This window comes from Amblyomma americanum, chromosome 6 (genome assembly GCF_052857255.1).
Source record: "Amblyomma americanum isolate KBUSLIRL-KWMA chromosome 6, ASM5285725v1, whole genome shotgun sequence".
Taxonomy (NCBI): Eukaryota; Metazoa; Arthropoda; class Arachnida; order Ixodida; family Ixodidae; genus Amblyomma; species Amblyomma americanum.
The window spans coordinates 28,029,750-28,054,470 of NC_135502.1; the positions used below are offsets into that span (position 1 = coordinate 28,029,750).

A 24,721-nucleotide genomic window follows, 5' to 3' on the forward strand; every position below is an offset into this window, starting at 1 on the left:
TTCAAATTCTAATATAGATAAAGCCCCACACAGCTTGCCACACATTTTCAAACATACTGCAGAGGTGAGCATTAACAGCTTTTAATACAAATAAAAGGGATGGGTATCCAGCAAACAGTGCACAGTACACACCGCTAAGTAACCTCATAGACATCACCGGAACACGACATAATCCAGCAGGAGAATAGTCACGGACACTACAATATATGTATATATTACTTGGTCTAGTAACTTAAATAAAACAACACTAACAAAACATAAAACAGCTCCCTGTATGGCATCTGGAGCCCACTGTTGCAGCTGCAAGGCTTGATGATGTGCGAGTACTGCCATGGAAATGGCAACTTCATGCCTATTACTATAAGTGTGGCTAGGCAGTTCTTAATCTCATATTTAGCCACTACGAAACGAACGGCACTCTAAAGAAGGCTGTCTTTTGCACTAGCTAATAGAACATGGGTTCATGAGAAAACATGAAAGTGCCTGGAGAAAAATAGTGATACCAATGAACATGTTTCATGCAATGAGCTCAAATTTTCTTGGCTGCATACCTCACTTGTCTCACACAAAAGGTCATTACTAGTTTGATAGCAAGCACTATACAATGATGACGTGAAAACAAATGGCCTGTAGTTCTTGTAGAACAATTGTGTAGTCTCAAGATGGCTTCAATAAAATGAACAACTAGCAACAGTGGGCTGGCACACACCAAAGAACTAATGCAGGGAGTAACTGACGTCATGAAAACCTTGTGCTTTTTGTAGAGTGATATCAAATACTGTATTCATTGTTCACAGGGATGTCCATACCACTGTATAAGACTATCGTGCAAAAAGTCGGCACGACAAAAAAAAAAAAACGGAAAGAAATGTGAGTAATAGTGGTGGGGAGGGGGATGACAATGGCTAGGGTCCCGCACATAGGAGAAAGAAGTGTGAAATGACAGCTCACAGTGCATTAATAAAAGCAGCTTCAAGAGCACTTTGTAGAATCACAACTTGACTGCTGCATCACAGGTGTGCTTTCTGCCAAAGATGCTGCCAAACATTCACACTGGAGAGGTAGGCTAAAATCGTCGTCGAGAGCTCTCAAATCTCAAGGTTGCATTGCAAAGTCATTAAGTTGCATCTGCATGTCTCAGGTGGGTGCTGAATGCATGTGGTTTAGTTGCATTGTGCGCTTTTTGTACTCCTCATCACCACATGAACCGGGTTCAAAACAAACACATCTCACGAGCATAAAAACATTTGATCAGGTAAAGCACCAGGCACAAGTAAAATGTTGCAAAGGACTTTTCAGATTGTCCCCCTATAGTCTCTATGAACTGCAGCTCAAAGCCAAAATCATCACTGGGAACCGCACTCTTAAAAGCTTGCACATGCAACAAGAAGTTCTTTTAGAACAATGTCCATATGGTTGGAAGATTACAGCACCGTAATTCTTAGCTTTCTTCCAGTCAACAGCTTCTACTGGAGGTGCATATCCCTAGCCAAAGCTGCCGACTGAAGCATGCAAAGGGGAACATGCGGCTAGGGGCCAATCACTACCGCATCCAGGCCTAGGTTCTGACTGGGCAGCATTGGTCAGCATCACTCTTGCAATGTTTCTGCCAAATCCTGTACACTGGTCAAGTCATTTCACACTAGAAAAGCGAACAACCATCAAACTGCAAATTAAGTACACCAGCTCCTTGGCTAATTACCTTCAAGGAATGCACATGCAAGCTGCTAAGTGAACGAAACAAGCGTTTCAAAAATGCATAACAAAGGTTGAGACTGCACCGTACGTTTAAGTGTCTGCAATAAAACAAAGCTGCGTTGCAATGTGTCAGTACACACACCAGGCAAGAGCAAGTAAGTACTGATGCCAATTTCAAAAGCACATGGTGGCACTGTGATGGTCCAAGCAGAACTACCCATTATCTGTACGTGACAGCCTTACCACGAGCAAAGGAACAAGAGAGAAATACTACTATTCCTCGTCAAGACTATCGGACCATGACAATGCCACTGAGTAGAACAAAAGCTTAATGAATGGCCTGTTTAATTTTAGTTTGAGCTTAAATAACAAAAAAAGGCAGCCAAAAGTTTGCAGTTATAATGAAGCAGCTTTCTCCACTGTCCCAAGCAACTAGAGGGGAAGTAAAATGAGAAGATGGGAACTAGTGTGTTCCCTGTTGGCCACAGGTAAACTGCAGTGCTGTGACCGGAGCCAAGAGCCCAAAAGGAGGCTCAAAAATGAGCTCTAAAAACTGCACGTGGCATTTAAAGATGGAGGGAACAGGGTTGTCAAGCCTTGACGAGTGCTTTGTTGACCCAGTGGTACTTGTCAGGCTTCTGGCCTGGAGCAGTGCTGGGAGGAAGGCCAGCCGACAGGTTCCATAGAGTGCCGCCGCGCGACAGGAACTGTGGTGGGCTGAAGGTTGCCACTGGCCCCTTGAGGGGCGCGGCACCCCAGGGCGAGCCCCTGGCGCCACCACTGCCCACACCGCGCTTCCGCCCTGACCCCATCTCCTGCAGCAACTGCACATGAAAGCGAATGACAAGAAAGCAAACAATCCTTGAATAAATTTTTCGCTTTGAATACGCCACGCCAATAGAAGGGTTGAGCAATTTCAATCATTTCTAAAAAAGAATAAGAATATCCATAGAAGATGCAGGCAGCACAAAATTCTCTTTTGGCAATGCCAACAGCAGCAGCCTTGAAACCAACCTTGAAAAGTAAATGCAGTACAATGGCTTCGACTGAAGAATGGTAGCCTGATAACGAGGAAGGGATATTTAGTATCTAACAGGGCACACACAAGACCACAAATGCAAAACTCAAATGGGAGGCAGAGAACGTCCGAAATCAGTAAATAGCCTAGTAGTTTCAAACATGGTGGGCAAAAAAAAAAAAAAAGATGCAAGACGATATGAAAAGACATGCACTTCTTTTTGGCTTTCAATGTCTTGCACATTCTTGCACTGCTTGGAAATGCATTTCAACCAACTCGTGCAACTAACAATCCTTGTTTAGCCAAGCGCGAGACATCAAACATCTGGCTGCTTACAATAGCTTACTTCCTCCTTCAGTGTAGTTCACCAAAGACCCTTTGTTTGTCATCAACACTGTGCAAGCGCTAAAAGTGTTTTTGAACTCGAAATCCTCATTTACGGCAAACAGGTTCCATATTCCTCTTTGCAGAAACAAATGCAGAGTCCACTCTTGATGACTTGAACTGAAATGAGAACTGAAAATTTTACCTATGCAGAGTCCAAATTATGGGGTTCATTTTTATTAGCATTTGGTATTTGGAGGATCGGAGCCTTAGCTCAAATTAAGTGAGTCAAAATGAATGAGCTCTCATTGCATAATGACTTGAAACTCTGACATTACAGGACTACATTGTATGCAGTGTGCATTATTTTTCCGTCTTTATAGAAAAGTGTTGCCATCCAAAAAATATGAACCAAGTAACTAAACCGTGCCGAAAATTATTTTCATGCATATGACGTGTACTTCAAAAAGTTTGAGATAGCTGTTTCAGGCAGCTGTGGTAAAAGGTAGTAGCCATTATACGATACCCCTGTCACACAGATATTTCAAAGGCCTTCGAACCGATAGTCTATCGATAGACTGGCCAATTGAATGCTGCTTCACGGGCAGCTTAATGGCCACTGAGTCGATAGTTTATCGAGTCCATCAGATGTTGAAGGCCTCTAAGCGGTGGCAGCGGCCGGGCCGAAAAACACTGCAACCAGCAAAATACCATTGTTGCCAGTGGAACAAAAGCAATAGACACCAACTGCCTCAAAAGTGCATGAGTGCTACTACAGCTTGTCTAAAACAAAGATATTAATTTCTAGATATGAATACCAGTGTAATAAATAAACATTTCGTTTACCCTTTTCAGGTTAAACTTGAGGGCTGATTGGCCACACCACCTTGATGTGAGATGATGAATCCCTCAATGGCGATATAGTTTGTCATGCAGCAGTGGCCAACTCCTATGCGTTCGATCGCGATTGAGAATCCCAAAAGCTCTCGGCTCAATAGCCGAGCTCATTTGAAAGTGCTCATGTGACAGGGTATAAAGTATCACCTCAGTTCCTTCTGAGCGACCCGACAGCAATAACTATCCCCACCCGGCAGGGTGATGAACATCAGAACAGGGTGCGCACGGAAGTGTGCACTCCTGCGCAAAGATCACAGTATTGCTATGTTCTTGCCAGTTCAGACCACGTTTTAAAATGGAAAAAAAAAAAAACAAGAAAGAGACGGAATGACTTGGAGAAGCCACTAAAAAGCATCTTTCACAGCCAAATGCTCAAATTAACTGCAATAAAATGTGTTCTATTTGCCTACATAGTTTCTGAATGAAGCTGTTAATGAATTCAGCTGTTATACAGAAATTAATAATGATAAAGAGGTTGCTTTCAAAGATGCAGCTGCCAACAGCCACTACAACAGGATCAGTTGATAAAATGTAACAGAATCCAGAAAAGCAAACAGTTGCGAAAATGTTACAGACTCAAGAAAATAAAGTTGGGTAAAGGAAGGCTTTTTCAATGCACTGTCAGCGTCAAATTAAATGCAAACATGGCAATTGAAACTGGAGCAGCAAAACAAGAAGATTTTAGTCACAAGAGACTGAACAATAGAACACATGACTTTCCCTTCTATAGAGTCAGACCACTGTGTGGAAGTGTTAATGGACCCCAGCTGTATTTCTCCTCCAGCATCTAATACTTTTGCATTCTTGTGTCTGAGTTTCTGTTATTCTGTCTGCATTTTACTAGAGGCTGACGGTACCATACTATAAAACAGCAATGTCAAAAACGCGCTGTAATGCTGCAATTTTCCCAGTGCTGTGAAATAGTACATAGTTATTTATAGGCATTGGAAGTTTTCAGTCTAATCTTGGAGAAAAAGAATAGACGCTGAATTTGTTTCTTGAAATTTGGTTTTAAATGAAAAAGGTCAGCATCACTCAGATGTGCAGCCAGAAAAAAGTTTGCAGGACAAAGGCCCGCAGAAAAGAATTCAGCTTTGTGTGCGGAGGCAAAGCGTGTCGGTGAAAAGCATAGAAGCATGACGATATGTGTGCTTCATCCCTGGAACGAATAACAGCCGACTAGCTAACGAAGCAACACAGAAATAATTTTTTTTTTTCTGTGAATCCGCATCTTGCAAACTTTTGTCCATGAAAACACTATAACTTTCTGCCAATTGAGTACAAGTTACAGCACTTCACAACAGGAAAACAACAAAAGTGCGGCACCCAGGAGTATGGTGAGACAATGGGATCATTGCATTAAGTAGTGCAATTGTGGTTTCTTAGCTAAGAGTAGACAGCTGGGCTAGTTTAGTTGGTTGCTTGCATTTTTAAGGAACATGGTACCAGCGCAAGAGACAAGGACAAAGGGAGAAGACAACATGAACGCTGGACTTCAACTGAAATTTATTGCTTTTTCTGCGACTGCCATCACTGATCCCTTTGATTCGTAATGAATGACAGTAGAATGATTCTGTTTTTTTGTGTATGAATCCCTAGATCCTGAGGAGTGCAATAAAGCTCTAGATCTATGTAGCTATGCAACATTTTTTTAAAGTTAGTTTTGTAAGAGACATCTTCATGTAAATATGGATGCTGGAGTAAAATTTTATTTCAATCAGTACTGGTCATCTAGAAAAAGAACTGCAGTTGAACCTCATTGTAACAAAGTTTAAGGGGCCATGCAATTACTTTGTTATAGCCATCGCTTCATTGCAGTCTGTGTTAACCGAGCTTTCAAAGGGAATTGTTATTCCTTCGTTATATGCATTATTTCGGTATAAACAGTATCGTTATAGCGAGGTTTGACTGTATAACAGCTTTATTGCACAGAACAGGGCTTTATGAACATGTTGACATAAAAAACTTGTGCACTTTCTGGTTAATAATTAACACCCCAGGGGTGACTTAACGAAAGCGTGAAATGTTACTCAGCAACTATACCAGATAGCTTAAATTGAAATGCAGTTCTGAAACCAGTATAAAACGTTGCATACCTGTGCCAAATTTAGTTACTTTTCATGATTAAATAATGAAATTAGATATAGCTGTCCCGTTCCTCCTTAACTTCCAAGCCGCTAGTTTTACGGCAGTAGCATTTGATACTGCAACCACTATTCTAAATTTATACAACTGCGCGTGCTTTAACTACAAGTACAGAAATTGCTCTAGCTAACAAACAAGCCAATGAAAACTACATATGATTTTCAACAAAGAGAGGTACTGAAAAAACCAGTAATCCTTCCATAGAAATAATATGTACTTGCACCCCCCCCCCCTTCCCAAAAAAAACTGCAATGTGAAATAAACGTTGAGGAAAGTTCACTAAATTCTGAATAAATACACAAAAACCAAGAAGTCGAACCACTGGCTATGTAATACTGATATTTTTATCAACCTTGCTCAGGATGGTAAAAATTAGAAAAGACTTATTTTACCCAAAAAAGGATGGGCCGTAGCTGTCAACTGCCAGAACGGATCATGGAAGACGAAGCACCTGAAGCCCAATCCCACATATTGAAGCGTATAAACCACAATATTCATTTGCCTTTTCTTTTCTGCATTTGACTTCAGCAATTTTTTCCCTAGGAATGGTTCCTCTGAACACTGAGGCAACAAAGTACACATACCTGCTTTGGCCTGTCAATAGTGCGCTGCTCCAGCTCGTCAATGTTGATTTGGTCCACAAAGTTCTCCTTTCTGCCACCCTTGAATGATGCTAGTACATAGTATACCCCCCGACGTTCTCCAAACCTGGGGAAAAACAGAAAGGTCCCAAGCAGCTTGAGCACCACTGCCAACTATGCCTCACCACCAAAACAATAGGCAAAGCACAATGCTAAAAAAAAAAAAAACCTGTACTTCCTGGTACCCCAATGACCCATGGCCTGGATGTGCACGCTTTTGGAAGTGGGACAGCATTTTGAACCAATACATGTGCAGGTGAGGCCTTAAATAGGCACGAATAAGAAACTAAGGACACACACCACCCATTGAAAAAGTTTCCAGGCAAACATATCTATGGCTATAGCGCGGTTGGCCACGCATGCAAGTTTATGAAGCAGCTCCATTAATCTGACTATAAATCATGAGCAACAATGAAATGGTGCTTAACAACTTTCACTGAACATTTAGCGAGTGGCAGTATCTTCTATGTCACACTCACTACAGCATTGCCCCAGGGTCGTTTTCGTGAGTGCTCGAGCACAGCACCCTTTTCCAAGTGAGCATTAGTAATAAATAAGCAATAACCAAGTAAGACAGTATAATGACGTTCAGTGATGTCAACAATGGGGACAGTGCTGTGTAATGAAGCACTTCCATTGTACACACTTTGTCAAAAGTATAGACTCCAGGCGATTTCTTTCTGGGCTATGCTGCGTGGCTCCTTGCGGTTGTGAGCATTCCACATCTCTTGAAGATATGAACTCTCATTCTCGCTCCATCAAAGCTTAGGACCTACGCGGATGGTGCAAAAGTGGCTCCTTAATTTTGATAAAAGGTGTATACTTACAGAGGAAGTTCATGCTCACAAAACGTCCCTTCCTACCCGCTTTTTTTTTTTTTTTCAGTGAAGAAATAATCTAGGTTTGGGCAGTATAATGAAAACAACATCCACGTTAAAAAGCCCAGAATGGTCAAAAACAATCAAAAGCCCACCACTATAGCTTGCCTCATGGCACAGCTGCAACTTCAGCACCTAAGAATGCATCAAAATACATATGCGCCACAATATACACATTCCATAATATTTCAAGCCATTTCTGCCCTATAACAGAGCCCAATCCAACACCCCCCTCCCAATTTCCATTTAGTTCCCACATATGCAGCAGGTCATTCTCTACTTTAAATTCATGGATCCCTGGGAGTTGTCATAACCCTCCTGGTGCAGTGGTGCAGCGGTTACGCGATGCGCCACTGCCATGCGATGGCAGGTGCTCCCAGCGGTGCGCCTTGTGCGGCCCAGGTAGCTATTCCCAATCGACCAATCATACCTTTCATAACCACCTGCCACGGTGGGCAGGTTGTGATGACGCTGCAAGGACACATGACCTAGGTGGCCCACCTGCCTCCTAGGCTACTCTCTGGGGACCACTTGCCGGAGCTATGCCCATAATTTTTCGCTCACAACACTGACGTCAACGCTGACAATGTTGGCACCGGATTTTTTGGTGAACGGGGCACTTAATGCTAACGCATCAAAAAAAAGTCAGTAAATGCCGTAGCCAGAAATGTGGTGAGAAAAGAAGAGGAGACAGCTATGAGGGTAACCTGGCAACCTTATACCAATGTGAAAGCAACTGCACGCTGGCAAAGGGGAAGGGGAGATTAGGGAGCTTCCCCTGTTGTGGTCCCACCCTCCAGGCGCACCTGCTCTGCCTATGACGCGTACATGGAGCGGCGTTGCAGTCAAAATATGCAGCTGTGGGCTGCCCTGGCAAGGCAGCACTGCATGTGAGCTTCCGTTGCATGAGTGCAGCACCCAACAGTGCTGGGCAAGTGAAAAGTAAACTAATTTTGTCCAATCTTTGTATTCTCAATACTGAAAGTACAGGAACTTTCCTTCGAATGCTCAGATTTCAATTTTTTTTTGTAGTGGTATCTGGACCGCATGAGGAATCCTTTGAACCGGATGTTAAATTTTTTTTAAATTTAGTTCTGGAGCGGGACTTTTTCCAACAAGGTTCTGGCCATGCGCATAGCCTCCTCGCCACTGTTTTTACAGGTCATTCCTTGCAAAATGGCTGACAAGTTCATTGCGCACGTGTTCTTCCACAAGAAATGTTTATCGACCAACGACGTGACAGACTGCAGGTCAGTAATGAGGTGCAAAGCTAGCACTTCCTATACTCACGCAGATGTCTACGCTCTCTCCACAAGCACAGGCCTCAAGCGAGAACACGTGGTCTGGTTCTCAAGTGTCCTTGAGTCAGGGATTAAGTGCAGCACCAACAATGTACTGCACGGCAAGCATGTCCACAGATCTGTCATGCATATGTGCTCCGGCTTTACAAAGCCATCACTGCTCTTAAATACGTCTTAACAAACAGAACAGAGTAGGCTAACATTTTGAAGAATGTATATATATATATATATATATATATATATATATATATATATATATATATATATATATATATATATATATATATATATATTTCTTTTTTTGCTTTTTCATGATATGAAGTTTTCGCCTTTTTCCTGAACAAGGTCCAAGGCCTCACCTGCATCAAACAACTTTTTAACACAAAAAAATAACATTTTTAGAAACATGGGTGGGGACCAACCATGTCCAATTTTGCACCTATGAGCAATGTGCAGCTTTCCTGTTTAAAAAAAATAAAATAAAAAGGTGCACTGAGTTTCTCTAAGCTTGGAGGGATTATTAGTGCTCATCTAGCAACAACAAAAAGCTTCCTAGCATATTGTTCTCAGCCAAATTTAGCTCTCAACAGAGTGCGACTTGCATAAATAGCATTGTTTAGTGTTGTGTGCAGCTTCAGAGCCATTTCAAGAGCAATATCGATTTGTTTTCGACTCTGAGCCTCGAGTTTGACAGTTAATGGAAAAATTAACATTAAAGAGATTGTTGTGGACACATTGATTCTGTACTAATCAGCCTTGCTGACCATCATATGCTGTTCAATTCTGGCAATGCTGCCCGACACAAGGCACAGCATTTATATGGTGGTTAGAGCCTTCCGCAAATAATTATTCTTCAAAACTCTTGTTATTCGCAGCGCAAAAAGATGAGTTAAAGGTGACTTGCTTACCACAGCTACAGTGAAAGCTCTTTAATTCACAACTCGTTAATTCGAAATTTTGGATAATTCGAAATAGTCATCGTGGTCCGGTCCGCAGTGCATAGAAGTCTATGCGCGTAACAGCTCGTTAATTCACTCAAAAATTCGCGCCGCCACCCATAATTCGAACTGCGCGCCACCAAGCGCCGCTGTTGAAAACTATCGTTGGAAGCTTTCACGGCAGAACGATAGATGGCACAACCATCGGGGCGCCGCTAGGGTGCTGGAACAAATACTAACCAGTCTTTCCTGCCGCGACTGCTTCGAGGAACGGCGTTTTAGTGTTTTAGCTCTCGTTTTGAACGCCGCTTGCTGTGAGCTTGTGTCCACGAGATGTGTTCGCGTGGGAAATACTGCACCAAGACGGTGAAGGAGAAAGTGGCGATTTTATCCGAGGTGGACGAACGGAAGGCCAGCAAAGTGGAAATCGCGAAAAAGCACGGGATTCCACCAAGCACGTTGTCGACCTATATCCGAAATAGGAAGGCCATCGAGGATGCCTACGAAGCCGAAGATTTCGCCAGCAACAGAAAAAGGCTCCGATTAGCCAAGTATCCGGAAACTGAGACCGCTGTGATCACGTGGGTGAAGGAAATAAGAAGCGCAGACATTCCACTGAGCGGCCCAATTATCATGGCGAAGGCGGTTGATTTCACCCTGCGCATGAATGTGGAAGATTTTGTCGCCTCCGAAGGATGGTTTCACCGCTTTCGAGACAGACATAATCTAGTCTTCCGGGTGTTGTCCGGAGAAGCCAAAGAAGTGGACGCAGAAACTTGTGCCACATGGCAAAGCGGTGCTCTGCAGCAGTACTTAGAAAGCTACTCGGCACAACATATATTCAATGCTGATGAGACGGCTTTGTTTTATAAGCTCCAGACCGACAGAACAGTAACATTTAAAGGGGACAGCAGCGCTGGCGGCAAGCGAAGCAAAGAGCGGATTACTGTTCTGGTCGCCGCTAATATGACCGGGACGGAGAAGGTCCCTCTTTTTGTTCTCAGAAAGGCACAGAAGCCTCGGTGTTTCAAGAACATTAGGACACTGCTGACAGATTACGCCGCCAACAACAAGGCGTGGATGACGGGCAAATTGTTTAAAAAATGGCTCCTGAAATTCGATCGGAGGATGGAGCTAGAGAAGCGTCAAGTTCTCCTCATTGTGGATAACTGCTCGGCACACAAAGTCGACGCCTAGCTGAAAGCCACAAGGCTAGTATTTTTGACCGCCAACACGACTGTGGCCTTGTAGACAATAGATCAGGGGGTGATCAGAAACATTAAATGTTTCTATAGGCGCCACATGATCGAGCGCAAGATTTTGTGCACTGGAAACCAGAAGACCAGCCCCATCACACTGCTCACAGCAATGCACGTGTTGGTGTGTGCATGGGAGCAGGTCACGCCATCCACAATTGCAAACTGCTTCCACCACTGTGGCTTTGCTGCCAGAAGTATGGAAGAAAGTGGCGACGATGGGAGTCCAGAGCCTCTGCCTGTGGCTGTGCGTGCTGTGCTGCAGGACATTAGTTTTGATGATTACATTGAAGTAGACAGCGATGCAGCAGTGTGCGGTGCCCGATGTGATGAGGACATTGTCGCTGAAATTGTTGGGGAGCAATCTGTCCCAGAAGAGGGAGAAGACGAGGACGACGACGAGGAGCAAGAGCCCGTGTGTCCGTCCGCGGCAGAAGTTATGGGAGCGCTGAATGTCGCGCGCCTTTTCTTCAGCTTTGAAGAGGGGGAAGAAGACTCCCTGCGTCGCATTCGCGCGCTAGAAGACCGAGTGACTACGGTAGCCCTCAGAGAGAAGAAGCAGAAGATGATAACAGATTGTTTTGCTAAATAAATGTTTTTCGTGCCCTGCGGGCATCAAACGCGTCCATTTTTGCTCACTTTCATTAGTTCGAATTTTGGTTAATTCGAACTGGCCTGGCGGCCCCGTGGAATTCGAATTAATGAGCGTTTACTGTATACACTGGTTGTGGAAGAAAAAGAAATGCCTCCACGGGAAGAAAGAAAACGAAAATGAGTCAATTTTGTTTGAGAGCATGCTGGAAAGGATGAGCTCATTAGAATTTAGACACTGAAAATATCCGGGATGAATGCTGTGGTTATTTTAAAGACTACATCACTGCCCAAGTGGACATTAACATGATACTGGTGTTTCGCCAAGTGCAATGACTGAGGCTGATGACAATGACTTTACTTTGCGGAAAAGGCTACACAAGCAACCGCAAAAGAGGCCCTGAAAGCAAGGTAGCAAATGAACAAGAAAAGCATCATTGTGAAGATGTCTACATCAAATAATATATCAATGTGCATTTTTAGGGTGATTTTAAATTATTTTTTTTTACTTAAAAGGCACTTCAAAGATGTTACCTTTTGCAACATTTCACTCTTTTTTTTTTTTTAAGGAACTGCACGTGCTAGAAACATTTATTTTTGCCCGGTACCTAACTAATACAAAATTACTAGAATTATACAAATTAATGCTGTGAATTTTGTTTTACAGGATGTTTACTGCCTATTTAGGCTTGAAAATTTGGAAGGTGCAGTAAAGAAACAAAAAACAATAACAAATGCTTATTAAACAATCATTCTGGTTCAGTAAAGACAGCACTACAACGGTACCATTGACAGCTTTAACCTAGTAGTCCTGAGGAAAGGAGTCTCAAGCATCAGATTTATAATGCAAAGAGATTTATAATGGCCACTCCACCTTGCATCCCTTCTCCACAGGAGAAATCTGCAGTTAAAAAAAAAAGACCCATTCCAACCATTTCCCCTTCCAAGGAGGCATGCATTCGGTCTTTGTAAAAATTTTTATTTCCCACGCAGCCGAAAGCATTCCATCACCATTTATGTCCAATGTGTTCGTGCAGACTCACAGAGAGGTCATTGTCAAAGCAAACTCATCATTGATACTTAGGACACCATCCCATTACTGCAAAAACGTCTCGCAAAGTGGCCGTTTCGCAGTGCCCTTTAATCCATGCCCGCCCCATGCACACAGAACTTCCAGAGTTCCACCAGTAAAAGACACCTTGGCAGCAAGAGTGGGAGCAAACATGCGTAAATGGGTTCGGGTCATGGAAGACAACAGGCATGTGACCCCTATTTTCAACCAGACAAACTAATATTGGCTGAAGAATCCGACAAAGCCCTGGGTGGCTCACACTACATCGGTGTACGGTATCCACACCCATCACACTACATTAGGGGAGGGGACTGGGGCAAAGGCCACTTAACCCACGAGCTTAGTTGGCCACGGCAGTAAGTCCCTCATCCCATCTGCTGTCAGCAAACAAGGAAAAAGAGGAAACTTTAAAAGGGTGCTGTCCATACGCAAACACACATTGCAAACTTTACAGTGAGTGAATGTGAGTCGACATGGATGTGAGCGAGCGAAAGTGAGTGAGTGGATGTGAGCGTGAGTGGGCATAAGTAAGTGAGCCACCTCTTTATGTTCTGAGGTAAGGCTAAGAGACATGAAAATGCACAACTTTTTTGTGTGCTAGCAGAGCTGATTCACCAAGGTTGGTAGTGCTCACAAAAACACCATGATAGCTAGGCCCTCAACGTGTGCCTATGAGGTCCGAATTCACAAAGAAATGCCAAGTCTTTTGGTCTTGTGACTAATGGGTGGTGTGAGCCTCAAGGTAAAGCTAGTTTACCACTGCCTGTGGGGACTGAGTAGGCTAGGGATATACCAGGGGTAAAGTACTCTTCCTCAACGTCTGTCCAGGAACATGACACAAAACAAGTCATGCCAGGCCATCTACTGCCTGTCCACATCATCTGCAGAGTGGCAGTGTTGCATGCTTGCAATTTTATTTTTCAGTTCTACTTGTTCTTTGCGTATCAAGATTGTTGCCTCTCAACTTTATCAAACTAACAATAGGATTAACTTATGATGACTAATAACTGGCCTCAACTAACTACAGCATGAAAGAAGTGCTAAAAGGAGGAACGATTTCAATGTGCAGAAAAGTGGAAGGATAGAATGCAAACGCCATGAACTTGTTTTTCCTTGTTGCAGGCTCACCGACAGGTCCCAGCACACAAACGATGGCTTCGCACGAAAAGATGCTACGGATGCTTTGGCAGCATATTACCACGACGCGTCGCTTACCTGCAGCCCACTTCTTCAGGGTCCACCCACATGGTTAGTTCGGCTGGCAGGCAGAGGTCGTCGTAGCCGAGGCCACAGCGGCGCGACACCTGCTCCAGCACGGGCTCACGGGGTTCAGTCTCGTTGATGCGAATGCATCGGTACGCCTGTCCTCGGGACGGCCTCTCGGGGAACCAGTGGTCACGGAACCGCTCCGCCAGGACCAACTTCAGCCGCTCTCCCAACGCGTCCAGCTGCGTCCGGTCCAGGCTCGAATTCCTAGCAATGACTCGCACCAGAAAGGCGACCGCTGCGTCGATTTCGTCCTTCATCGCACGCTGACCGACTTCTTCCACCCTGAGACGACGACGCAAAAGACATTTAACACGGGCAGTGCAGGCAGCCTCCTGCGGGGGAATCCGACGAGCGCGCGCACGACCTCGATGCGTGCGCAGGCGATGGGCAGCCCTCACTCAACAACGGTGACGGTACTTCAAGCGCAACTTTCCGAACGCTCGGGGTGCTGCGTAAAGGGGGGAGAGAGAAAGGACCCGCCGACGACAGGCGATTAACCCGCAGCAGGAAGGCAGTAAAGCAGTACTAAACTCAACAAACAAACTCTAGGATGGAAACATCCGATACGGCTGCGGCGCTCAACAACCCGCTCGGTCTACAAACCACACTGAAATACTCGAAACGCTGTCTGATCTAGATCGACGCTTTGCGGCCGTTTCGCTAACAAAGCTAAGCGTCACAGTGAGTTTCAATTTCCTTCTCGGCAAATCCGACGATATTACCTTGCAGATTTACTTTTCAGTTGTTACATTTGCGCTTATAAGCTAGTAAATTAGAAAACAATGTTTCGAAATGCGTAAATTTAAGGTGAAACAAACTTGACAACGGGACTTACCAACGGAGAGACGCACTCTCTCATCGACTTTCTTACGCAGTTACAAACCACCTTAGTGAGCCGAAGTTGACGTACTTACTGCGTTTACTGCCTTAGCACCTTTATAGCTAACGTGTACATTAATTTATCAACGTAAATTTAACATTTTCATCTAAAATATTTTATTAGAGCGCCAAAACAACAGCAGTATGCTTTTTGTCTTCAGCTTTAGCATCAACCAACCAACGCCTTCGTCAGTCTCGTACTTCCATGATATGGCGCCCGGCAACGCGATGAAAGAAAGCGAAACAGACGAGGAATATCTTATTTCTATGGCACGGGGGTGCCAAAAATCTGATCCATACTTCACAAAGTCTTGGATGCTTACTGCGAAAACACTTTTTCCAGAAAATTTTGGCATACAGGCGAGCAGGACTGTCTTTTGCCTTTCAACTTGGTGTTCTTGATGTTCTCTTGAAACAGCGAGTGCTCCTGTCAATACAAAGTTTTTGATGTCGTGCAAACAGTCTTCTAAAAGCATGTGCTCTTGATTTTATGAGCTGCACGAATCGTCAGTTCTAGAGTAACTCTAGTCAGTTCATTTGCGGTTCTTCACCATGTCAACGGAAAGAAAACTGGCAAAATCTTTGCGCAGCAGAAGTGATGCGATTCGTGCGTCTCAGAATCGCGTAGTAGTCCGCCTTCTCATCGGTTGGGGGCCAGTGTCTTGACAGCTGTATCCCTTAGTCGCTTTCTTCGTGTTTCTAAAAATTGTAATAATGGCTGGTAAGCATTTTCTGAGCTGCCTTTCACCGTGATATGTTAAATCTTGGCTACTTTAAGCGTGCAATGCATGTAGCATATCATCAAATGGGTTCTTGCAGAAGCTTGAAAATAAACCAGATGTTTTGCGTCAAGTTTCAGTTGTGGCGCATTTTGATGATTTCTTTTGCTATTTTTTTTTTGCAGTACGAAGCTTATTGCCTGGCTGCAGACAGCGGAAATATTAAAGAGGCATCGAGTTACTTGGAGGAAATGTGCGTTTTATTTCTTTCGCTTAATTTCGTATCAGTAACTCATAACGTGCAGTACTGCGGTGGCAGAACTTGTACGTATATATAGTATGTCCACTGCCGTATGTGTTGACTTGAAATTACTCTAGTTACCATTGTTTAGCCGGTTCAAAATATACATTGACTCTCTGTACATTTTGTCACCCAGAAACCGGTCGTAATTGTAAAGCGAGTACAGGAATTTTAACAGACAACAATGTAAAACTATTTGGAAGTATATATGCTTTCTCTTGCATGTCAACAGGAAGTACACTGCTACATCAATTTAAGATTACGATTTTATTCTAAGTTGCCAAAATACTTGACATGAGTGAACTATGGCAGGTGCTTTTTCTCGTTAAGTGACTTCACATTTCGTTTTTCCGTTTTTTAGGTTCCGAAAGTTTCCTTCAGAGCACCGCCTTTGGGATGAAGTGTACAAAATTGCCAATGCTCTTCGAGCTGATACACTTGATGCTGAAGCCACATTTCTGAGAGGTATCATCTTTGGTTGGATCTCTCTGTGCGGAGTTCTAATCTTTGTTCTTATAATTGCCTAAAAATATTCTTTTAAGACATAGTTTGCCCAAGTGGTGGCTTGCTACAGCAATGTAAAACAGTGACCAACTCGGCAGTTGCATTAGTGTTCGCAAAACTCTCATTATCAAAGGTCCCATTTATTTTTATCGCATTTTTGTTATTAGCATGTTTATAGCATGCTAAGCATTATTGGCACTCTAAAAGGTGCAACGTCAATTTGTACACCGTACATGCAGTGCTCTCGGTGTTTAGTTGATCATGCATTGTCGTGCTACAGCTTTTATAACTTTTCTTTCGACAGAGGCCTCGGCTTGTGCAAAGAAACCAGAATTTTGTGGCATTTGATAGTGCGTAATATAACAAGGCCATACTGATTCAACATAGGCAGTGAAGGTTTGCAAGACCTTGAAAGAAATGTTCTGAAAAGCCAGCAGTAATGCTCCAAGCCCCCTTTTAAACAGGTTGGTCGTTGGATGAGACGAAAAACCTGTTTTCAACTTTCTTGCAGATATGTTTAATCACCTTCCAACAGCCTCACAGCATGACATCTTACTTTCTATAGCGGGTAAGTGCGGACTCTGCGGCTCACTCCTCTACCCCTGCTCCTGTGCACCTACCAGAGATTTGGTCAAGAGCATCATAGCAGGCTTGGGCTCCTAATACTGTACACGGTCTTGTATTAATGATCTCTCTCTCTTCCTCTCACAAGGTGAGGAGGTTGCCTTAAGAAATACCTTGTGGAAATTAAAGCTTCATATCATAAAAAGAAATTATTTAACCTACAGTGATGGAGGTTAAATAATTGCCGTCTGGATATTGGAAGAGTGGAACTGTGTGAATGTATCAACCTGCTGGCAGAAAGTTTTTGTAATTTTTGGGAAGAAAGAACACTGAGTATTCTAAAAACTGCTAGACAGCTTTCAGAAAACCTTCCACCTGGCAAGCAGGAAAATGACATACTTTCTCTCTGCAGATCTCACTTATGATGAAAAAAATAAAAAGCCCATGTTCGTGCTGCAAAGCATTGCATTTTGGGAAAGAGTAAATGATGATAATGCTGTTCAAGATGCCTTATACATAGGCATTGAAACTGGTTGGAAAGACAAGGATCTTGAAAGCAATAAAACATGCATTTGGCTTGCCCAGTTTTATTTTCGTTTAAAGTGGAGCTTCTAAAGTCCAAAAGCTGCGTCGTGAGTTATAAGACATCATGATATGAGAGGCTGTAAAATTTTGATTACGGCAGCCCTTTTAACTTGTGTAAAAGTTTCAGCATTTAAAGCGTTTTTAATTTCGCCTCTTTAAAAATTCACTGCTGTGTTTTTGAACTGTGGTTATCTTCAGCAAGACAGATTCTTTACTGTTGAGCTACTGTGGCATGTTTTTAATTTTCATGTAATCAAATCTCAGTCATTGTTTAGAACCAGCACATCATAGCTGTCTGCATTTACGTTTATTGTTAAACTGAAGAAGGTGGTGGTTTGATAAAATGTTTATGTGCTTAGTGAGGCATACTGTGAACATATGCATGGATGAACCATATAGTCTTTTTGGACATGTATATTTGTGAAACTGATAGCCATAGTAGAGGGGGTATATTACATAGTTTATGATATGTTCCGCATAGCAGATGTGCAAGAAGACAGTGATGCAAGCTGCTCTAGACGCCTTAGGTGTATTGCAAACGTAATCAAGTTTGAAATGAAAACAGCTTATGTGCTTTTTGGGAATGCACCTGCTTCTTGTTTTTCTGATTATGGCTGTTTTTCTGGGAAATACAATTTTAACATTTCAGTTTTGCTCTGGTGTCAAATAGCTCAATGGGGTAGGTAGGTCTAGGTTAATGAGTTCTAAAGTCCCAAAGCAACCCAGGCTATGAGGGATGCCATAGTGGAGGGCTCCGGATAATTTCGACCACGTGGGATTCTTTAACATGCACTGACATCATACAGTGCATGGGCCTGTAGAATTTCGCCTCCATCGAAATGCAACCGCTGTGGTTGGGATCAAATCCACGTCTTTCACGTCAGTATCCAAGCACCATAACCACTGAGCAACTGCAGCGGCTAGTTCAGTAGGAGTTGGCTTAGCTGCCTTTTGGATCCAAACAATGTGACCTTAGCTTGATGCAATGTGTAAAATATAGGACAGTAGAATACATGATGAAAACCATTTGAAGTCATGCCTGTGCCATACGCTTATCTGTTTCATTGTGCATTGCAGAACATTGCATGGATACAGCTGAGCACTGCAGGCTTATGCTGCTCCTCTTGCGAAAGTTTCCGGAGAAGGTGGTGGAGCATGGTGTGAGTATGCATATGTATGTACATGTATATGGTTCCTGTGCTAGTTTAATGGGATATCACTTTGAAAAGTTGTTTACTCTCTCTCTTTTACCACATTACCACAGTTGTTACCACAGTTGAAACCTCTGATTCCCTTTTATTTTTAAATGTACCAGCAGGTGTCTTCAGTGCTTTTGTGCATCTTTGCTACAAAAATATTGCCACTTCTCCTTTTTGAAAGCAATGAATGAATGAGTGAGTGAGTGAGTGAAAAAGATGAAAAGAATGAATGAGTGAGTGAGTGAGTGAAAAAGATGAAAAGAAAGAAAGGTTACAGGATTTAGGCTATGCTACTTGTTTGAGGCCAGTGCCGTCTCAAGTAAAAAACTTGAGGTTTTGTAATTTTGCGCTGCTTTGATATCAAGCACTTCACGGTATAGTTTACATACAATTATTGAGCACACGTATGCTTTATCAAGCATGTTTGCTGTAACATCACGTTTATACAAAAAGCAAAGGCTTTTTGTGATTGTATCATTCGGACCTGCAGCTAGTTGAGCTCACTGGAATTTGTGCTGCAATTTCCTCATGCAGGTGAAGCTGATTGACACATTGCAGATGGCCGAGAAGCACAGCCACTGCCCGACACCATTGAACCACTTTAGGAAGCTGCTTGGTAAGAATTTTGTTTGCACAGGAAAAAGAAAGTGGCAAAACTATAGTAATGGTACGTGGTGCCATTTGTTGATGGTACATATTTGTGCAGCATAGTTGCTAGCTGTCAAATGAGTGTTCTGATCTGGCATCCTCTTTGCAGTGTGTGATGTGGCTCCACTTGTCCTCAAGTTGGGCGTGGAGCTTCCAGTCAAGCAAACATACCGGCTCATACACAAATGTATTGAATTCTACACCATGTTCATCTATGCACCAAACAGGAACAAGCTTGACCTCTTCACGAAGTCAAGGTGAGGAGGAGGTACCGTAGGGGACAAAGGCTTGTGTATCAAGTAAGCATCCACCAATTCCACTGCCGTATCACCTGATGGTCTGATGCCTTACTGTCAGGATTGCCCTTTATGCATTCATTTCATGTTTGTAGGGATGTTTGTCCTGCTGTGTCCATGCGATGACCTTTTGCTTCTTGACTAATGCAAGCAGTGATGTTGGTTTTATGCATTCAAATAGTAAGTCATGAAGCTCGCATGCCTTGTGACATGTCTCACACCTGTTGTGAAGTTTCTTGCTAGTCTCTGCATTCAGCCTAGCAGCATTCTTCCTTTACTTCTCCTAGCAGCACACCACAGGGCTTATAGTGGTCAAGTGTGGTCTTAGTACTGAAGTGCTGGCCACCAGGTGATGCAACAGTGCAGTTCGGTTAGTGCTCACATGATCCCCAAACTTTGTCTCCTGTATCTCATGTCCTTTCATGGGTCTGTTTTTTTCGTACAGGTAAACCACAGGAAATACTACACTCATGTAGGTAATTAGTGTAGTCACACAAACAGGACAAATATGTTGCTTGTGACTAGGTGTTGGACTTTTGTTTTAAACTAAAAACACAATAAAATTACAGTGAATTCAATTTTTGAAATTCGGATTTAACCAAAAAAGGAAAGTATTCTGGGCATGCAAGCCATATTGTTGCGGGAAAGAATATATTTACAGTTATTTACGCAAGCGAAAGCAACAGCTGCGAACGGCACCAAGAACACAGCCAGAACTTCATTGTCGTCTTCGTCTCCGTCCACTCGTTCAATTGCACAATGTCGTCTACCCGCTTCAATATCTAGCTGGCTGTCGAGTACGAGTCACGTTCAGTGAACTTCTGAAAATTAACTAATGCAGGGCTTACCTAGCTGGCTGTTGGGTACGAGTTAAGTTCAGTGAACTCCGGAAAATTACATAACTATGGAAGACACAGGTGTGACGCGAAGGTGGTATTGTTAGGTGATTTGTGTGCAGTTGTGTGATTTGAGGCATTGCTTTGCTAGCTTACATGCCTCTGCATACCAGGAAGCACCATCTGCTCACTGCCTGCTAGCTAAGCACTGTTTGTTCGCTACCATCACCCACTTAGAGCACTTAGTCGATTGAGTAGGTTTATCAGCTGCATGTTTCGCTCTGACACGAAATCGTGCATGGACATGATGAAAAAGTATCATGTTTTTGCTGCTGGGACGATTGAGCGGCAGTGTCATGTCATCAACGTGCTGCCATCAACGCACAGACCAAGCCATGCCTGTATTTTTGCTCAACCCAGAACATAAACCCATCAGTGACATGTCAGTCTAGTTCTTAGCAGTAAAATTTCACTTGTGTTTTTTTTCTGGGCCGGCTATTTCATTTAACTTGCTTTACTTTTTTTTAATGATAGCAATTCGTCCTAAAAGCACAGCTCCAAGTACTATCATTCACTCGTTAATTGTTGGTAAATAAACTAATCATGCTGAAAAGACGCTGAGATAGGCTATAAGTGATTTTTGGCCACACAGGATTGCCATATTAAATCATTGATAAAAGGCAGTCATTCATTCTTCAAAAATAAGATTCAATGAAAAAAAAAAAAAACTTGCATTCCGAAATAAACACCAAAAAATGTCCACTGAATTTTCAAAAAATAAAAACCGATAAGTCCAGCCCTTACCTATGACTTAGTTCTTGTTGTGCACCTCCCTCATTTTGAGAGTGTATTCATGAAAATTGTGCTGTTCTTTCTTAAGGCTGTTGATCGATTCAGCCTTTTGCTGCCATCTGTTTAGTCGTCGGGGTTTGCTCATTTGACACAGCATTTCCTAGCTTGGTAGTGAACCTCCAGTCGCTCAAACCATTATTTGCTAATTAGAAAATTTGCCAAATTAGGAAGACTTGAGGAAGCTGTATGGTTGTGCTTTGTGGACACTGAATTACAAGCACAACTGCATACCAGTTTTTAGATTTGACAAGGATGCAGGACACCCTTCAGCAGGGCCTGGATTTCATCTCTTTTCTTGACCAGGCGGGCCTTTCTCCCCCGCGCCCGACAAGTCTGAACTACTACTCCTAAGCCATTCTGCCTATCAACGAGTTCACAATGCACTGATCTCTCTTACCCTGGCCGGTTCCGCAGTCCCCAAAGTTTCTCAGTGCTGTGTTCTTGGCATGACTCTGTATGCCGCCATGAACGTCCAGGCTCTCCATGCGGCTGTTTCGACCTGTCACTCTGTCACTCACCTACTTTGTCAAGTCGTGAGGTGGTCTTCCGACCTGCGGGAAGCTGCACGCATGTCTACTGGCTCGTACGCTGGCTCCTAGCTAATTTCTTTACTTCGTACCATATGTCTTCTTCACCCAGACCCAGCTGAACACTCTCACCACCGCTCTCCACAGCCTCTATAAGGCTGCTTTTCGCTTCCCCATAACCACCTCTAGCAGTAAACTTTATGCCACTGGTCTCTTTCATCCTCTTCGCACTCTCCTTTTTCTTCACCGCAATTGACAAGTGGTTGGCCTCTCAAGCACAGCTCACAGGTGCTGGCTTCTCAACCAGGCTACTATTCACTTTTCATTCCTTTCTAGTTATATTTCTTCTGTGATAATTAGGTGCTTTCTTTAGCGTATACCCTATGCACGCATATGAGAAACGTTAGTTGCATGGGGGTGCTCACAAGGTCCTTGAAAGGCGCGGTAAAAAACATTACTTTCAGCCTTTTCTGGCATTTCAATCCGCCAGCATGCACTTACTCTTGTTGTGCGAGGCTGGCTTTTGTTATGTCAATGAAAATAAATTCACCACAACTGGCTAGCTGTTTTGTACAGCAGGAGAGGACACTTGTGAGTACACTGTTAAAAAAAAAAAAGGAAAGGAAATGATGTCTGTATTACTTTTCACTGGGAGGCAGTAGTATGTGTTGGTTTCCAGCTTGCTAGCCATGTCATGACGAGCAAAGCCTCGCGTATGCAGAACATGTACCGACTGAAAAGTCTCAAGGCAGCTGCATGTGAGCTGTTCCATTTATACATTACTGTTCTTTGTGTTGCCTTGCCATTGAATGCAGTCTCGAAGGTGGCGGAGCAGGCAGCAGCACTGATGGTGGCGCAGGTGGTGCTTCAGAGGCGGGACTATGGCGACAGCTGTGCTCGTTTGTCGCGTGTGCTGGGCGGCGCCTGCGCTGGGAGCTGTCGGAGCTGCTCCAGGAGCCGCTGTCATTGCTCCAGGAGGCCCACTGGCAGCGCATTCGCGCCCTGCTGCTGGCTCGGCCAGCTCCCCCAGCACCGACTGACCTCTCAGCAGGTGCAGCTGTCGACCCCGAAGAACTCCTGGCAGCACAGCACAAGCAGGTCAGGTGCAAGAAGATTCCCTGCTCAAATGGGTTACTCAGAGCAGCTTCTGGCCATTTGCCCTTTTCTGGTAAGGGGGATAAAAGGCTAAAATAAGAGAGAATTTGACATCCAAAAGCAAGTTTGAAGATCGCTGCATAATATTACTTTTATCAGCGGCAAGCATGCAAGAGCCCGACAGATTCAATAAGGTGGGTTAATGGTGTAGCTGCCTTCACTTTGCCAACCCGATCTGCGTGAAGCACTTGTGTGCAGCTTCTTTAGAAGCGTGAGGTCTTGGGTTCCTTCCTGCTTTATCCAAACTGTGAAGACGCAATGTCTTGAGAGGATGGGGCAGAGCATAAAGGGTGGTGTGCAATGTATTGGCACCATCTGTTGATATATGTAACAAAAAATGATCTGATCGACCGATCAAGCAGTTTTGTTTTGCTCCATATTCTCTGGTTCACCGAAAATTCATCGTATCCTACATAATTAAATTTGGGTGGCTTTCCCCACGTTCCATGTGGGCTTAAATGGGAAGAAATCGGGAGATTTAATTTGCAATTTTTTCAGCACCCGCATCACCTTTTGCACAGATAAAATACTCGTAGAGTTTTCTAATAGTAATCGACAAGCTTAGTAAAACCACTTGCTTCCATTAGTGTTTTTCTTTAATGTCCCTTTAAATGTAGTGTGTGCTTTGCTTTCATCAGACACACACACAAAAGTTGGGTGATGTATGTGAATGCTTCTCACAGCAGTTAAACACGAGGCATATGGTATTACTTCTTGCAAATGTGGGAGTTAGGTGTGCCTTTGGAATTCAGTGCCCCTGATTTGAGAAAGAGCAAAGCTGGTTTGGATGTGTAAACTACATCTGTATGTGAAGCCTTCTGACCAAATTACAGAGAATGGAGATCCTGAGCACATCTCTGTTCTCATTTGTGTTTGCTTCTCTCTTTTGCAGCACAGAACCATAACGAAACGAGGGCGTCATTTTGTTTAGTAATGTGTTAGAACTCACTGTGGTCTTTTCTTTTCTCTCTCTCTCTCAGGTTTTTTACTGCACTATCGTGATATTCCTGCACGCTCTGTACAACTATGGGAAACACATCAACCCTTCATGGTTCCCAGGTACTGATCATCTTTGCTCATTAGCTTACTTTCACACGGGTGCATCCGTGGATAATATTGCCGTTGCATTTCAAAGCACCTCATGAATGCTTGTTGGTTGTGTGAGAAAACAAAATAAACAGATGAAATTACTTTTGGAGAAAAGGGTCTTGTGAATGCCATTATTTTTCACTTGTCCTGCCAGGAATGTGAACAGTGATGTTGGAGCACTTTTTGTCTTGTCTTTAGCTGCTTGTGTGAATTTGTGCATTGTCTTTTAGGCGTTTACTGGGCAATCCTAAAATCTTTAGTGTATAATTACATAGCAAAACTGGGCGTTCTGTGAGTACAGAAATTAAACTAATGTGGTCGTGAAATTTTCTTTTCAAGCATTAGTTGAATATGGAACATTGTGCAAGGTGAATTGCATCACTATTACTGTTATAGTATGCTCTAACCATAAATTATACCACATTCACCTGCTACTCATTGATTGTACTGAAGTGGGCCTGAGCCACATGAATGTGTCAAATACGGTCATGTGAACAATGTGATTCAAGTGGAATTTAGGGTGCGCACTCTCGTAGGGT

The 24,721-nt window shown here is 43.3% G+C and overlaps 3 protein-coding genes across 3 annotated transcripts in view; 2 read left to right on the forward strand and 1 right to left on the reverse strand.

Moving 5' to 3' along the window:
* Positions 1-65: 65 nt before the first annotated feature.
* Positions 66-14,957, reverse strand: LOC144136486 (protein BTG1-like). Its single transcript, XM_077668853.1, has 4 exons — positions 14,864-14,957; positions 13,975-14,476; positions 6,667-6,790; positions 66-2,522 (listed from the first exon to the last, which is right to left on the reverse strand). The coding sequence occupies exons 2-4, from the start codon at positions 14,283-14,285 to the stop codon at positions 2,289-2,291; spliced, it is 669 nt and encodes a 222-aa protein (XP_077524979.1). The 5' UTR covers positions 14,286-14,476; positions 14,864-14,957; the 3' UTR covers positions 66-2,288.
* LOC144136487 (uncharacterized) lies at positions 11,010-11,716 on the forward strand. Its single transcript, XM_077668854.1, has one exon. The coding sequence runs from the start codon at positions 11,143-11,145 to the stop codon at positions 11,686-11,688; it is 546 nt and encodes a 181-aa protein (XP_077524980.1). The 5' UTR covers positions 11,010-11,142; the 3' UTR covers positions 11,689-11,716.
* A 147-nt stretch (positions 14,958-15,104) lies between the features above and the next one.
* Positions 15,105-24,721, forward strand: part of IntS10 (integrator complex subunit 10) — a 31,058-nt gene continuing 21,441 nt past the window's right edge. Inside the window, exons 1-9 of the mRNA XM_077668856.1 lie at positions 15,105-15,267; positions 15,812-15,879; positions 16,289-16,392; positions 16,943-16,999; positions 18,658-18,740; positions 19,314-19,395; positions 19,537-19,684; positions 22,754-23,036; positions 24,074-24,152. Coding sequence (XP_077524982.1) covers positions 15,118-15,267; positions 15,812-15,879; positions 16,289-16,392; positions 16,943-16,999; positions 18,658-18,740; positions 19,314-19,395; positions 19,537-19,684; positions 22,754-23,036; positions 24,074-24,152 — 1,054 coding nt within the window. The 5' untranslated portion in view covers positions 15,105-15,117. The remainder of the gene's footprint in view (positions 15,268-15,811; positions 15,880-16,288; positions 16,393-16,942; positions 17,000-18,657; positions 18,741-19,313; positions 19,396-19,536; positions 19,685-22,753; positions 23,037-24,073; positions 24,153-24,721) is intronic.

Coding starts and splice junctions, on each gene's coding strand:
- LOC144136487 (XM_077668854.1), top strand. CDS start 11,143: ATGATCGAGCGCAAGATTTTGTGCACTGGAAACCAGAAGACCAGCCCC.
- LOC144136486 (XM_077668853.1), bottom strand. CDS start 14,285: ATGAAGGACGAAATCGACGCAGCGGTCGCCTTTCTGGTGCGAGTCATT. Junction 6,791..13,974: donor CCTGAAGAAGTGGGCTGCAG/GTAAGCGACGCG, acceptor GTTTTTCCCCAG/GTTTGGAGAACGTCGGGGGG. Junction 2,523..6,666: donor CTATTGACAGGCCAAAGCAG/GTATGTGTACTT, acceptor TTTCATGTGCAG/TTGCTGCAGGAGATGGGGTC.